This window comes from Gadus macrocephalus, chromosome 20 (genome assembly GCF_031168955.1).
Source record: "Gadus macrocephalus chromosome 20, ASM3116895v1".
NCBI classification, from domain to species: domain Eukaryota; kingdom Metazoa; phylum Chordata; class Actinopteri; order Gadiformes; family Gadidae; genus Gadus; species Gadus macrocephalus.
In genome coordinates, this window is record NC_082401.1 from 20,719,870 (window position 1) to 20,735,612 (window position 15,743).

General features: G+C 45.1%; 1 protein-coding gene and 1 long non-coding RNA gene across 2 annotated transcripts in view; one reads left to right on the top strand and one right to left on the bottom strand.

Moving 5' to 3' along the window:
* The window catches only part of ahr1b (aryl hydrocarbon receptor 1b), a 33,400-nt gene extending 25,161 nt beyond the window's left edge, over nucleotides 1-8,239 (top strand). Inside the window, exons 6-11 of the mRNA XM_060039339.1 lie at nucleotides 412-545; nucleotides 818-1,020; nucleotides 1,634-1,743; nucleotides 2,470-2,611; nucleotides 3,006-4,587; nucleotides 6,051-8,239. Of these exons, the coding sequence (XP_059895322.1) occupies nucleotides 412-545; nucleotides 818-1,020; nucleotides 1,634-1,743; nucleotides 2,470-2,611; nucleotides 3,006-4,587; nucleotides 6,051-6,200 (2,321 nt within the window). The 3' untranslated portion in view covers nucleotides 6,201-8,239. The remainder of the gene's footprint in view (nucleotides 1-411; nucleotides 546-817; nucleotides 1,021-1,633; nucleotides 1,744-2,469; nucleotides 2,612-3,005; nucleotides 4,588-6,050) is intronic.
* Nucleotides 6,343-9,408, bottom strand: LOC132448227 (uncharacterized). Its single transcript, XR_009523335.1, has 2 exons — nucleotides 8,971-9,408; nucleotides 6,343-8,794 (listed from the first exon to the last, which is right to left on the bottom strand). It is a non-coding gene; the product is annotated as an uncharacterized LOC132448227 (long non-coding RNA).
* Between the last annotated feature and the right edge of the window lie 6,335 nt (nucleotides 9,409-15,743).

Below are 15,743 nucleotides of genomic sequence, written 5' to 3' on the forward strand. Positions count from 1 at the left end.
ATAGCTCCACACTCCTCCACTAGAGGCGCTGGTGTCATCCTAATCTGGGTGGAACTCAGCAGTGCGATTAGGGACCCATCCTAATCGGCAGTCACATAACGATTAATTTGACCCAACACCTATGTTACATAAATTCTGGTTAGCAGTAGAAGAAGACATGAATAAAGGACAGAAGTTGTGGATACAAAAGTTGTGGATACAAAATAGATAGGGAGGGATCTATCGGAGGGCTGAACCACAGTTTCACACTTCTGAGGAAACGCCGCATATCAGAACCACGATGCCACGTTCACACTCTAGCCCACGCCTAATCCACCCGACCCCGTCCAGTGAGAGACGGTTGATTCGACGGGCCGAATGTATGCAGTTCGGTTCCTCATGTCTGTTTCTGTGTTGGTTTTGTTTGTGTAGAAATGGAGCAGGACAGCGGCACCGCTGTGGTCACCTATAACCCGGAGCAGCTGCCCCCGGAGAACTCCTCCTTCCTGGAGAGGAACTTTGTGTGCCGCTTCCGCTGTCTGCTGGACAACTCCTCCGGCTTCCTGGTAATGGGCGTCAAGTCTAATGTAGCCTAGCTGTTAAGCATCTTATGCCAGGGGTTTGACCCTTATCAATGAACCAAGTCAAATAGCATAGTGTTGGATATTTCGGGTCTTTTTTTTTTACGTGTAACCAGTTATTTTTTTTCTTTTAACATATTTTTACTTTGATCGGTTCCTAAACTACTGCAATTTAGTTTGGCCCTCATGGGCATTATATATGTATTTACTCCAAGCTGGTGCATTAACTCCCCATTATGTATTTATCGCGTCTCAAGGCTTTGACCATGCAAGGGCGTCTCAAGTTCCTACATGGGCAGCAGCAGCGGCAGGACAACGGGGGCAAGGCACCCCCCCAGCTGGCGTTATTCGCCATCGCCACGCCTCTACAGCCTCCATCCATCTTGGAAATCAGGACCAAGAACATGATCTTCAGGACCAAGCACAAGTTGGACTTCACGCCAATGGCCTGTGATGCAAAGTAAGGCTTCCGGCAGACAGAATACTAGGATTTACTCACGTGCAGATATAGTTGATTCGATTAGCTGTGTGGTGGCTTAGTCATTAGCGTTGTTGAACGAAAACACGAAGCTCATGCTCCTATGGTCTTAGCACGCCCTCTTTTGAATGGAATATATGTGTGTTCATGGAATAACTGTGTGCATTCGTGTGAGTTTATATCAACTCAAATTGTGTCATTGATGGATATTTATAGTCATGGCAGAAATGTTCTCACAATGATGAAGTTGTTTTGATGTAATTATAAATGCAAAATATGCACATAAACACACACACATGCATATGTATGTACCGTTGATTTCTTGACGTACATTTGTGATCCATTCGGGGACATAAATAAAGTCCAGAAAGCTGGTATCAAAGGTACCAAACATCAAAGAAGATAATAATATCAACAAAATATTTGAAACGTCTTTATTTCCATCACGCTGGATATAGTTTGATATGCTTCAATGATATTCCTATAAAAGGGTGTGTTCACCTTTCCCAGCCTAATATGCCTTTGTAATATTCATCTCCATAGTCCAGTGTGTGGAGATGAACACAGTCTTACCGCACCGATCTCTCTCCTACAGGGGGAAGATAGTCCTGGGCTACACCGAGGCAGAGCTGCGGGTCAGAGGGTCGGGATACCAGTTCATCCACGCAGCAGACATGCTGTACTGCGCAGAGAACCACGTCAGGAGTGAGTACCCAGGATGCACCACGGCGAGAGACAAGTGACCTTAAGAGACACCATCACAATTATCATGACAGCCCTGCAAGAAAAGACCCACGTGCCTGTGGGTTTCTGCGCTGTAGGAAGTGAAAACTGTATTTTATGTGTAAACCATATGATAACTCAAGGAGACAGACCCCCCCCCTCAACCCCCCATCTCTGTTTAACTGAGAATAATATCTTGTGAATTCTCATACAAACACACATACACATACGAGGACGCCTTGTCTGACCAGGTCAAAGATGGTGGTCAGCGAGTTCAGCTTTCCCAAGTAATCCTGCTGGATTACGCTCCAGATTGAGCAAAGCTGCAGAGCCGCCAGAGGAACGGATAGGGCCCTGGCAAATCCAGGACATGAACCAGGCATCAGAGATGATCCATATACCAACACAGCCACACAATGAGGGGGGGGGGGGAATACCTCCAATGCAAACACTCTCTCTCCGTCTAACACACACTCACTCACGCACACACACTCACTCACTCACATGTCAACATGCTACCGTTTCGACCACACATTCCTCTTGATAGCGGGGGGTCAGAGTCCCAGGTCTGCAGACGCCAAAGCTGCCACTCAGCCAGTGTGTTTCGAAGACATAGAAACCTGGGCTTCTTTCACGTCACACTTGATACAGAAACTGCTTATTGAGCCCATGCTGCGCGGCTCTCCGCTGCCTGTCCTGTGTCCGCAGTGATAAAGACGGGCGAGAGCGGCCTCACGGTCTTCCGGCTGCTCACCAAGGACAACCGCTGGAAGTGGGTCCAGGCCAACGCCAGGCTGGTCTACAAGAACGGCAAGCCGGACTACATCATCGCCACGCAGAGGCCACTCGTGTATGTTCCCCTGCGGCGCACCGCTCAATACAAAACGGACCAGCCCAGCCTGGGGATTGGTTGTAGCGATGAAATATGGAATATGGATTTGCATGTATTGGTTACGAGACCATGTATAGGACAATAAACGATCTTGTATCTTGCATCTTGTATCTTGCGTGTACATAAAGGTTTAGGGATTAGAGCTATGTGCCATGATATGACCAAAATCTGTAATTTAGGTGCTGTGATTAGAAACTTTAGTTGCAGCAATTGGTTGAATTAAACATAGTGATTCAATTTGCTACTCCTCCTCAGCTCAATTGGTTCAAGCTTTATTTATGACGCAGTTCAGAACCTAGTAAGTGCTTAAGTAAGTGCTACTGTCAATAGATGCTGATTTCTGTCTCCACAGAGAGGAAGAGGGAGGAGAGCACTTGCGCAAGCGTTCAACGCACCTCCCCTTCACCTACGCCACTGGCGAGGCCCTGCTGTACCAGTCCAACCACCCCATTCCTGGATTCAGCGACGGCATCCATGAGAAGAACGGCAGCAAGTCCAAGAAGTGCCGGTCCGAGCGGGCTGCGAGGGAGGGCCTTGACCCCAGCTCCCTGCTGGGGGCCCTGATGAGTCAGGATGAGTCTGTGTACGTCTGCCAACCCGCGCTGGAACCCAAGCTGGCGTTCCACAGCAGCTTCCTGGGAGATCAGCTGGGCTTCTCCGAGTCCGAGTCCCATCCAGGGGTTCACAACGGATGGGATGCACCCGGGAATGGCATCAATGGCATCAACGGGGCCGCGCTCCCTCCGCCAGCCAACAGCTTTGACCCGCTTCTGAGCACCCTGGACTCCCTCTCCCTGGGCGACCAGAACTCAGCCACAGCCGAGGAGGAGGGCTGCTCCAACGGAGAGCTGTTCAGAGCTCTGGAGAGTCTGGGCCTCAGTGCCGAGGACCTGGAGCTGCTGCTGCTGGACGAGCGCATGATCCGGGTGGAGATGGACCCGGACCGCGTGCCCTCCCTGGACGACATCCTCACCAACGACGAGATCCTGTCCTACATCCACGACTCCCTGGAGGCCAAGAGCGACGAGGCGGAGGAGGCGGGACAGGCCCCTCCCGTCCTCGCCGTCACCGCCGCCATCGCCGCCGCCACGACAACCACGGCGGTGTCGCCGGCCTACGTGCGCACCCAGCTCCCTCATCAGAAGGCTCCCCTGGTGGGCCAGGCCCCCATCACTCTGCTGTCCCAGCAGATGCAGCAGCATCTCAGCATGAGTTCGGGTAAGGTGGGGCAGGACTGGGTCAACCACAACCACCACTCAGGGCTTAACGGGGATTACCCGGCGCAGGGTCAAGCCCTCACCGACGGACAGTGGTCAGCCCAGGACATTCTTCACGGTTCTGGGATGGCCGCGCGCACGGGACACTACCCTGCGACGCAGGGTTCGCAGCTGGACGGGGAGCAGCAGCAGCAGCGGCGGCGGCAGCGGCAGCATCAAGCACACCCCCTCTACCTCCAGCCACAGCCGCAGCGTCCCACTGACACGCAGGGCCCTCTCTCGCTGCAGTGCCACGCCAAGCAGAGCGGCGAGAACCTCAACGGTCCATCCAACGGTACCGGCACAGACCACCCCCTCGGCAAGAGCCCGTGGCAGGCCTTTGGGTTCGGGCATCCCCCCAGGGAGACCCTCTGCGGCCTCGGTAACGGCCAGGCGCCCGTCACAGCCCCCTCGCTAGACGCTTGCATCGATTTCGCCATGCCCGAGCTCCAGAGCATGGATTACCCCGTCAACGGGGGCGGCCTGTACCAGGGTGTCGAGGCGGCGGTCTCGTCCTACCAGAGGATGAGCCACAAACACCAGCAGGGGCAGCACTTCCAGCCGCCCTCGGCCCACACGGCCCTGGAGCAGATCCTAGGGCTGAACCAGCCTTGCAGGCAGCTGGGCCCCTACAGCCTGGTGAGCCCGGACATCGCCCATGAACCCAACCACGGCAAGGTGAGCAATGATGTGGAGATTATGGTTGCTTTAGGTAAGTGTGTGTTTTTGTGTGTATGGTTGTGTTTGTGTGTGTGTGTGTGTGTGTGTGTGTGTGTGTGTGTGTGTGTGTGTGTGTGTGTGTGTGTGTGTGTGTGTGTGTGTGTGTGTGTGTGTGTGTGTGTGTGTGTGTGTGTGTGTCTGTGTGTGTGTGTGTGTGTGTGTGTGTGCGTGCGTGCGTGCTTGTGTGCATGTGTGTCGGTTTGTGTGTGTGCCAGTGCGTGTGTGTGTGTGTGTGCATGTGTCTGGTTGTGTGTGTCTGTGTGTGTGTGTGTGTGTGTGTGACTGTCTGTATTACTCATTCGTCACCACTACACGCATAGCGGTAAACATGACAGGACTAAAGGTCAGTGGCCAGGAACACAGTGAATGTGTTACATGGATTTTAAACAGGGGGTTTAATGGCCATGTGTATCTCTTCTATTTATTGATGTGATAAATAGAAGGGGTTAGCGGTTTATGACTAATAAACCAGCAATTTTTATGACCAACTGTTCCTGGCCTTTTGTTTGGAGCTGTGATCAATAGTGTTGTTAATCTAAGGAGGTTAAGTTAATCACATTGCATGATTATCTGTTGTATTCTAGCTTTTGACAAGATTCATATGAATCTTTGCAGCCCCACGTTTCAGCCCTTATAAGACAGATCCCCCAACCCTCTCTTCCTCCCTCCCTCATTTGTTTGTTTGCTCTCGCCAAATCTTTGTCGAAAACGTCCACATTACCTTTTTTCTGAAGAGATTCTTCAGGGATTTTGTTGTGTTTTGACTGAATATTAGGCCATGGTTATATATCAGCCAGCCTTGGAACGAATGTAATAAATAAACAGAAAGTCAGACATAGAGCTTCAAAGTGTACTTCATTCATGGGAATGCAGTCTATAAATTTGAAATGATTCCATGGCTGTTGATCCTTTGTGCCTCATAAAACAGAGAGTGACAATAAAGGCAAATTGATTTCAATAATAGACAAGAGTGACAGTTCGGCGGAGCTAAATGAGCTCTTCAGCACATTTCTTATATTTGTTTATGTCCTTTTTATACTTTTATTTTATTATACTATAAAATTGTTGTGAGCAAGATTGGGTGAACAAGGCTACATAATGTTTTGTGTGAAGTAGAACATTTTGCAATGAAAATGAATAGGACACATTAAAATTGACATCAAGGTTGTATAGATAATTAAAGTGGAATTTAGATAACTCCGGTTCGTATTGACTTTAGTGGATCATTTTGATCCATATTAATCTGAAATAGAATCTGTATTTTTTCTTATTCATTTGAATAGATTTGAATAGATAGTTGATTTATTTTCACAAATAATTAATAGCTTCATATTTGTCAGTCGAAAAAACTTGACAGTCAAGCACATATGACCTTGCCGACCTCCACATCTCCCGCTCTGACCTCCTTCTGACTTTTGCAGATGGAAAATGGCTGCAGCCTGAACAGCTCTTACCAGGGGAACTGTGCTCTGCCCAATGGGAATGGAGCAGCGCCCCCTAGCGGCCAGATGCCAGGCCCTGACTCTCTACCCAGCCTAGCAGACCCACAGGTCACAGACTTCTACCTTTGACCGAGGGGGGAAGGGAGCCAGTATGCTGCCATTACACTCTTACGTCTTATTTAGAATCACCCTAACGACTAAGCCCAGCTTTTTACTTCTACTAAAAAAATTGAAAAACAAAAATAAGCATTTTGGTTATTTTGTGTGTGTCTGTGTGTATGTCTGTTCAGCTGTGTGTATGTCTGTTCAGCTGTGTGTGTGTGTGTGTGTGTGTGTGTGTGTGTGTGTGTGTGTGTGTGTGTGTGTGTGTGTGTGTGTGTGTGTGTGTGTGTGTGTGTGTCTGTCTACAGGAGAGAAAAAGAGTAATATTTTACATTGTACATAACATTATCATTTAAGTCCTTTGTTTACAACAATGCAGTCAGAGCATGGGTCAGGTTGCCACCATTTTGAGGACCAGAGACGAGAATTATGTCCGTTCTTTTCAGTGTGCTTCCAGAGTCCTTGCCCTCCACCACCCTGAGATTTTTTCTTAATTTAATTTTTGTTTATTTCTTGTTTTTTTGCGACGTGACATCAGCAGCCCTAGTATTTTGAGTCATGAAACAGGAATGTAACTTTTTTTTTCAAGAGTTGGATGAGTCTTTGTTGTACAAAGAATGATGAGATTAAGTCACGTATGTCAGAAGTAGGAATGATACAGCACGGTGAAATTATGGCTAGAAATACACTGCACTTTATTTCAAGCCCCCCTCAACCTCATTACCACTGTTAGGAATTCAGTTAAGGTTTTGAAGAAACACGTTGCATAATTTCCCCGAGGCAACTGTTTATGAAGTCTTTAGCAGTTAGTTAGTGGTGTTCTGAGGTGGCATTCAGACAACAATTTTACATTGTTATAGCGAAATCCCTCCTAGATGATTGATAGCATAGATATATATTTTTTCTCCCACTTGAGGTAACTTTTTTGTTGGACTTGTTGATCTGGTACCTCTGGATTTTTATTTTGTTTACGGTGCTAATATTTTACTGTGACTGTCAAACTTGAATCACTTGATTTACATTTTCAATATTTATTAATGTCTACATGACAACAAGTTTTTAATTTGTTTGTAAATCACATCATTGCGGGAAGAATTACCTTTGTGTGAATCTCTTTTGTTCAAAATGAAAATTGGTCCAAATGAATTCCTTGCTTGTTTATTTTGGGAGTAAAGTCATTCTACTGGGGCACTCTACTACCTATATGTTTCTTTCAAGTATTCTCATTTTCTCTTTACATAATGGTACAATTACGTTTATTTCAAGTCAGGAACTGCAAGTAGGCATATATATGACGAGACAATCACAAAACCAAATGTGAGTACAGATATTTAAAACGCACACCATGAAAATACGCTTTTTCTGCTACAGATACAGTTTTGAATGTTTCATGTACATAGCAAGCATTTGGGAAAATTACACAAAAATAGAGCTATTTCGTCATAAACATGCTGAAAGAGATTTTCATTTAGCCTAGTTATAACAATTATGTCATTAGTATTACAATTAATGTGATCCATATTATATTAACTGTTGAAATGTGACACACGAGTACAGAAATAGTTCATTTCTGGTTTCCTTTCTTTTCTACAACAGAATTGTTTGAAATATTTATCTTGATTTCATATGACCTGTTAGAAATGTCCAAAAAATCAAATGTGTGCAGAAAAGCTAACAAATTATGTACTAAGAAACACAGGTACCTGTACATTGATCGACGTCTTTTCACTCCTTTTAAACACTATTTCTCAACCCACTGCTGCTTATTGAGGTACCTGGATTTTTATTGTGCATTGTAAATGCTACTCTCCCATCACAAAACAGCTTGAATCTTGCATCAGTCTGATAACAGTGCCATACTACTGAGACCTGTGATGATATAGGTCAAATGTTTGGAGGAACGTTCATTCTGTGATTTGCTTAGCCACGCTAGCAACGGGCCTACAGGATATAATACATGTGTATGGTAACAAAACATTTTTGACCCATGTCTTTTGACTGCTTGTTCGAAATATTTTACTTTGTCCTTTGAAATAAAGGATTTATTCAATCACGTTGAAAAGAAAGTGGTCTCTCAAGTTTGTAACTGTGTCAGTGACGAACAGCTACATTTCAAATGTGAAAATAATTTGCCGTTCCCTTGCAAAATGTTCACCATCTGAGACTGTGGTCTGCCAGAAAGGGTTCTGTCCTGATGTTTGCTGTTAGTGTCCGGTTACTAAATGGCCTGCTTAAGCTTTATGTTTGTGTTCAATTACACTGCAGGAGTCCTGTGGATTTCTGCAACATTAACGACTCAACATCAAACATATTTTGGGACCTCAGAGATAATGGAGTGAAAGTAAAACACTGCTTTGGGGGTCTTCAGTATCACGCTCAGTGGCAGGCAAGACTGGGATGTCCGAAATTGCAGCATGTTGAATGACGCATAATAATGCATTTACACGTTACAGGGTCTGAAAAAGTTTTTTTATTTGTGAATCATGATGACATAGTATAAAAAACATTTTTTTCTGTATTCATGTGGACAAACAATATTGTTGTTTGTCCAAGTAGGTGGAAGGCTTTTTGGGCATTTGATGTGATTTCATCGTTCTTTGGGAGTATTATCTCTCGAGGTTCTGCAATCAATAGACCAAAATGATTCATGAAAACAAATTTGTCAGTGCAAAATCCCAAGCCTTCAGGCCTAATAGTATTACAATAGAACAGCTTCTAAGTAGGCCACAGACAGATATCCCATCCTTTACGATGCATGATGTTGACTATAGAGACCATTCTCCTGAGGTGGACTCACCCAGTGCAATGGTTTCTCTGGGACAGTGCACAGCAGTGCTTTGTGATGACTGGGCCCGCCAGAGGGGCACAGTGACAGTGTCGCTGCGCATATGAACGATGAGGGGAAGTCAAAATATTGTGATGGTGGAGCAGACATTACCGTGCACGCTTGGTTGGTCTAACATCATAACTCTGTTCCCCCTGTGGTTAAACGCACTGGAGCGACTCACTTGCGATAGGGCAAAGTTCCATCGGAGGATACGGCAGATACAAAAACCAAGGTTAGGAAATATGCGTGATACAAGTGCAGTTCAACAACCTTTCACTGAGGCCCGTCTGAATTTTTGTCTTGTCACGCGATTCCTGTGTAACCTTCACATTATTTTTAAACCTTAACATGTGTGACATCCCTAATCAATTTCTGACACTTTGAAGGCCAATGTGTGCTTGTGATCACATTCTGGCAGATCTGAAACATCCAAAGGTATAAACCATTTTGAAGGTTATATTCTCACAAACAAGCGAAGTCACAGTACAAAGTCCATGCAAACACCTCTGACGTTTGCCACGACAAGGCACAACAAAATTACGTTTCCCATTCAAAGGTCTACAAATTAACTTGGTGAACAATTCACAATGAGGACAAATTATTGAATTTAGCTCAATTAGAAACGTTCAGTATGAATGTGTGTGCCTGAGTGAGTGTGTAGTCCCGTACTTTATCATTGTTGAGGCAGCATTATACAAAACCATGGTTACTTTTCATAAATATAGGCTAATCCTTTTTCATGGATATGTATGGCTACGTAATTCCACAGCATGCATGGACTGAATGCCGCCCCAGCCACAAACAGCGTGGTTCCCAGAGGCTGACATTACTACTGTAGGTTCTCCAGGCCTATACGTTGCTAACCAACCCTTCATACGAAGTGACAAGAAAAGGCCAGAGGGGGATGTTAGACGTGGGCCGTGCATGGGCGAGGGGAGGGGCTCAGGGCCGTGTATTTGTGCAATCATGTAGCACATCTGTGTTGTCATCAGTGGCATACGGCCACGGAGAAAAATAATATCTTACATTTCATATGATAACCCCGGCCCCCGACAATACCGGGAAAAGATATGAGCCTTTCAGTGGAGGTCAAGGAGGTGCGTCGTAAACGTCCCTTTCCATTTCCTAATGATGAAGAAGCGGGGCCACGGGGTGAAGCGGCCATGTTTGTGGGGGCGAATAAATGCTGTAGGAGACACAATGACGTCAGACAATTTGCCTCTTTCCAAGATACCAAGGCTGAGACTAAAACCACACACACACACACACACACACACACACACACACACACACACACACACACACACACACACACACACACACACACACACACACACACACACACACACACACACACACACACACACACACACAACAAAATTGACCAAGCATGCCCAAGGGACACTGTTAAAGGTAGCCAATTGCGGAGATGATGTCTTTTTCCAGGCTGAGGTTGGCCGCGGGCAGCGGAGTGCAGACATAATGACTAGGCAATTAGTTTCTCTGGACCAGCGAAAGAGGAAGGCGTTTCTGCCCGGGAAAAGTGAATCATCGACCCCAATCTGGGAATCTCTGCCCCATCAGAGCGGCGGCTCTGCGAACATTAAGGGAACTAGGATGCTTGGACTGTTTCTACCTCACTGAAAGGAAAAGATTTGTATCGTGTTTATATACACACACAAACCGTAGGTTTTGTATTTACAAAACAATATTTTGAGGATTTGAGAGACAGACAAAAAGTCTCTCACATCCAGATTCTCTAAAAAACAATTTCTGTTAGGGAAAGGTTTGGCATAATAAAAAGGCTCTTCAACAACAAATCCTCTTTCCCTCATTCTCTATCACAGGTGCTGTAGGCAAGATTTATGCCATAGAGCTCCATATCCTATCAGAGAATAAACTGCTATGAGAATGTCTGTTCTGGTTTACTGTACCTGCCTCTGACTATTCCGATTTGAAACCAATTCTGTCTTACTTCTTGGATGCCCTGATTGGTTCAGAGAATCCATCTTGCCTGTCGATCACACACAGCACAAACAGCGTTATGTCAAATCAACCAAAGGTGCTTGATGCAACACTTCTAGTCTCTCTCTTTACAACTCTCAAATTTTACCTCCAGCCGATTTAATGGCTACCGAGCAGTTATGTTAAATTTAGTGCATGTGAAGTTTAAGTAATAAGGTCCAGGTGACCGGGTTAGAACCAGCTTCTTCAGATATAAGACCATTGCTGTGCAGGGCACCTTGGGCCCCCAATGGGTTTGTGTCAGTAAGTCAATCTGTTTCGAGGAACATATAGCATGTCAATTGAAATGAGAGAAGCCGTGTAGCTAGATATTGATAGCTACTTGAGAGGGCAATAGATTAAAATAAGAACACCTTTAATTATAACTTCAATTATATCCTTAGTTTATTATTATTAGTTCATTATCATGAACTAATGACTACTTCCTTAGTTACAAGGAGAACATAACTTATTTATTGAGAAAAACAGCAACTTAACTTTCTCAACTAATTGTAGTCTCAAATAGCGATGCAAGAAAGATACTTTTGTGTGTGTGTGTGTGTGTGTGTGTGTCTGTGTGTGTGTATGAGTAAACTACATTTGTTTGGGTCACTGTAAAGGCACTTAAAGTTTTCTTTGGGGGATTGAGAGTTTTCGTTTTTATGTTTTAAATAGCTACAGGGGACAGCAAGGGTAGCAATTTCCCCGTCCATTATCTCTGGCATACTGTTCAAAAGTAACTGCCAAAGTTGAATAAAACGTAATAGATATTGATAGTAATAATAGATAGGTTCCTATTGCCTGTGAGATAATTTAGGTCCCATTTATATTTACTACAAAGAGATTATAAAGGGCTTCGCCAGGATAGAATTGTAGGATTGTGGACATAAAAACTTGTTGAACATTAAGGTGTGTACTGAACCAGAATAATGTTAATTCCTGATTACATTACAGATAGAGTACAGAGCTGTATCACTGGAATCACAAAGCACGACATAATCTCCCTCTAGGGGCCAAGGCCTGTTGTGGATCAAAAAAATACAACGGAAATTAAAATAAAGTAGGCCTATTATTTGAAAGGATGGGCTTGTACAACTAATTCATGATCACCCCTTATTACCGATTGTTCATTCATGCATTTGTCCCTCCAACGAATTTGGCATGATAGAGCACACCAACATAAAAAGGATAGAGAAATTCCTTGGGACCTTTTTGGTTCAAACCAGGAGTCAAGCATATTGTGAGGTCTCACCGGACTTACTGCTCATTCGCAATGCTAGGTTGAATATGATCAAAAATCAATGTTTTTAGCCCCTGGATTTCTCATGTATATCTATATATATATCACTAATATATTAAGAATATTTAAATTTTAGATGTTTGCCTCAAGAGTATCTTTGGATGCTTTGACGTTAGCTTATATTCCCTGTTGTGCCTTATTGGCTTGCAACTTTCAGTTTATATATTTAGTGGTCCGAGCAGCGAAGCTGCTTGGTCCCCTATTATTTCTGTAACGTTTTTTTTTTTCCTCAAATTCTGTAAAAGTCATACTGCAGCCTATGCCATGAGTCGAAAACTCTTGATATTTTCAGGCATGGTTACCAATACGCCCCACTACCCATAAACCCAAATTGTGGTAGCCTACTGCGCCCAAAGGTTGCGCTATTTAAAAAAAAAAATGAACTAGCCTTATTTCTCCTTAATAGATGGACCTGGACTCAAAATTCTTTCATCATATTAATCTCTAAAATCAGATGCATCTTTTTCACCCTCAACTTCTGCTCTAAAAATGTTTACTTTTCCCACAATTTCATAGAAAACCCAAACGTCCACATTCTCAACCCATTTTGCCTTAATGAACATTTTTGTTATTATATGGCTATCATTAGGTGGATACGATTAACAGTGCAAAATTTCAGATCTGTACTATTTTAAGAAAGCCCTTTTTCTTGATGTGTGCTATCAATCGACATTTTCACCATGTGAATGAGGCTTTATGCAGTTCAGGAATTTCAGTGGCTCAACTACTATTGGATCTGCCCAGTGCCACTCTGGAACTGCCATAACTGTGGTAACCCGAGGGAAATAATGCACGCACACTTTGAACTCAGTTAGGGACAGGGTCTTTACTGAAAACCATCTCACCCTAACCCTAACCCTAACCCTCAACAGCCAAAGTATGAACGATACACTCAAGGTGCAGAGCGAACTGTAGAGCCCCCCGGTGGCGTACACAGGTATAGGCACACAGGTTCCGGGGTGCCGGATATAAATGAGTGCAACACAAATTCTATAACATAAGAACATAAGTCTATAACACTTCTCCCCCTTTAAGTAAACACTTATAATACGGTTAAGCAAACAAACAGACTTTGCATATATGTCCCCTTATAAGAGTAAAAAAATAATATTGCACTTAAACAACTTAAATTCACATTCCACCTACAAGAATTTTAGCAACAGGCAATCCACAACATCCGGTATTGCACAACATTTTTCTTTCTCACATCAGGCAACAACAACCTGTATGGCACAACACACTCTATTTTTTTGTTTAACAGTTCAGTCTCTCTGGAGGCTTGTTTTGCCTCTCTGACCTTCTTAGTGAAACATTAAGAGTCCACAGACTGGGTACCGGACTGTGCTCCACTGGGAGGAATTAGGGCAGCGGCCAGGGCAGGTGAGGCAGTTCGCTCAGACAGTCCATCAGGGGGCAGCAACAGTCCATCAATGCCTACAGGTGCAACACAGTCCATAGAGCTGCTCACACTGTCCTTGTGCGAAACACTCCGAGACCCCTCCCCCTCTGCATCAGTGCGGACACGCACGTGATCTGTGTGCCTGCGAACCTGCCTGCCATCCAACAAGTCAATCACAAAAGAAAGTAGACCAGACTGGCGGTGGATAACTCCAGGCAGCCACGGTGAGCCAATGGCAAAGTTCTTGACAAACACACAGTCCCCCTGCTGTAAAAGCTGCTCTCCTGCATGTTGGTCCCGTCTCACTTTTTGGTTCTCCTGCGATCGGGCAACTTTACCCCCACATCAGGGCGAAGGAGGTCCAGATGAGATTTGGGCTTTCTCCCTAGCAACATCTCTGCTGGAGGCAAACCAGTGGTTGTGTGTGGAGTAATCCGATACTGGAATTAGAAACGTGCAAGCTTAGTCTCCAGCGTGTGCCCTGTCATTTTCCGCAGTCCATCTTTCAGTGTCTCAACAGCACGTTCTGCTAAGCCGTTGGAAGCAGGGTGGTACGGTGCAGACCGGATATGTCGGATTAAATTTTTCTCCACAAACTCTTTGAACACTTCACTGGTGAAAGTGGGCCCGTTGTCACTGACAACCGTATCTGGTAGCCCGTGGGTGGCAAAGATGCTTCTGAGCATGTCAGTGGTAACTGGGGCTGTGATATTTGACATGATGTGTGCTTCCATCCACTTTGAATGAGCGTCCATCAGCACTAGGAACATGTGACCCATAAACGGACCAGCAAAATCAAGATGGAGCCTTGACCACGGACGTGCCGGCCACTCCCATGGGTGGAGAGGCGCAGGTGCGGGCATCTTCTGGTTACTTTGACAATGTGAACATGCTTTTACCTTTTCTTTCAAAGCACCATCCATCCCAGGCCAACACACAAACGACCTGGCGAGGCTCTTCATCCTTGACACCCCGGGGTGAGCTTCATGCAGCACTTCCATTTATCTGAGACCGTCCCGCAGGTGGACTAATCACCCTGGAGCCCCAGAGGATACAGCCATCCAGCACACTCAGCTCCAGCTGACGCTTGACATAGGGCTTGAGCTCCTCTTGTTCAACTGCTACTGGCCAGCCCTGCAACAGCCATAGCTTTACTTGCGACAGCGCCAGGTCTCTTTCAGTCCTCTGTTTGATTTGCTTTGCTGCCACCGGAGAGTCAGACAGTCCGTCTAACAAAAACACAGTCTCTGGAAGTAGGTTAGTTTGGCTCGGTGAACCTGGGAGGGGAATACGGCTGAACGCGTCAGCATTTGCATTTTCACTTCCTGCTTTATACACAATGTGATACTGATACGCTGACAAAGTTAATGCCCAGCGCTGCACTCTTGCTGATGCCATGGGTGAAATACCTTTAGGCTCACTAAACAGGCCCAGCAAGGGCTTATGGTCTGTGAAAATGGTAAATGGGCGACCATACAGGTACTGGTGGAACCGTTTCACAGCAAAAATTACAGCTAGCCCCTCTTTCTCTAGCTGAGAGTAACCCTTTTCCGCTGATGTGAGAGTGCGAGACACGTACCCAATGGGCTTTTCATCTCCGTCCTCCATACAATGTGAAAGGACCGCCCCCACGCCGTAGGGTGATGCATCAGAGGATAAGACAGGCCCGGTTCTACGGGGGTGCATACTTGCTCACAAAACAAATTGTAATGAAACCTGTGACAATTTCCATTAAATACCGTTGCGATATCAGCATCCAACATCACTCTGACTGTTCACCAAACTGACAAAATCACTCCGCATTTATGTATGGTGTTTTGTTTATATGTTGCTTGGCAGCAGTCCGCTCAGTGGGAATCTATTTTTGTTGCCGGAAGCAATTTCATTCGTTTATATGATTAAATAAACAAACAAATCAAAATCTATTGTCAATTATTATTATTAACAGTACATTTTACTAGTAAAACTGTTGTATAAAGCAATATCACACTCGAGGTCGCAATGTTGTCGCTCTATATCAGCGCTGCTGTGATTGGCCGC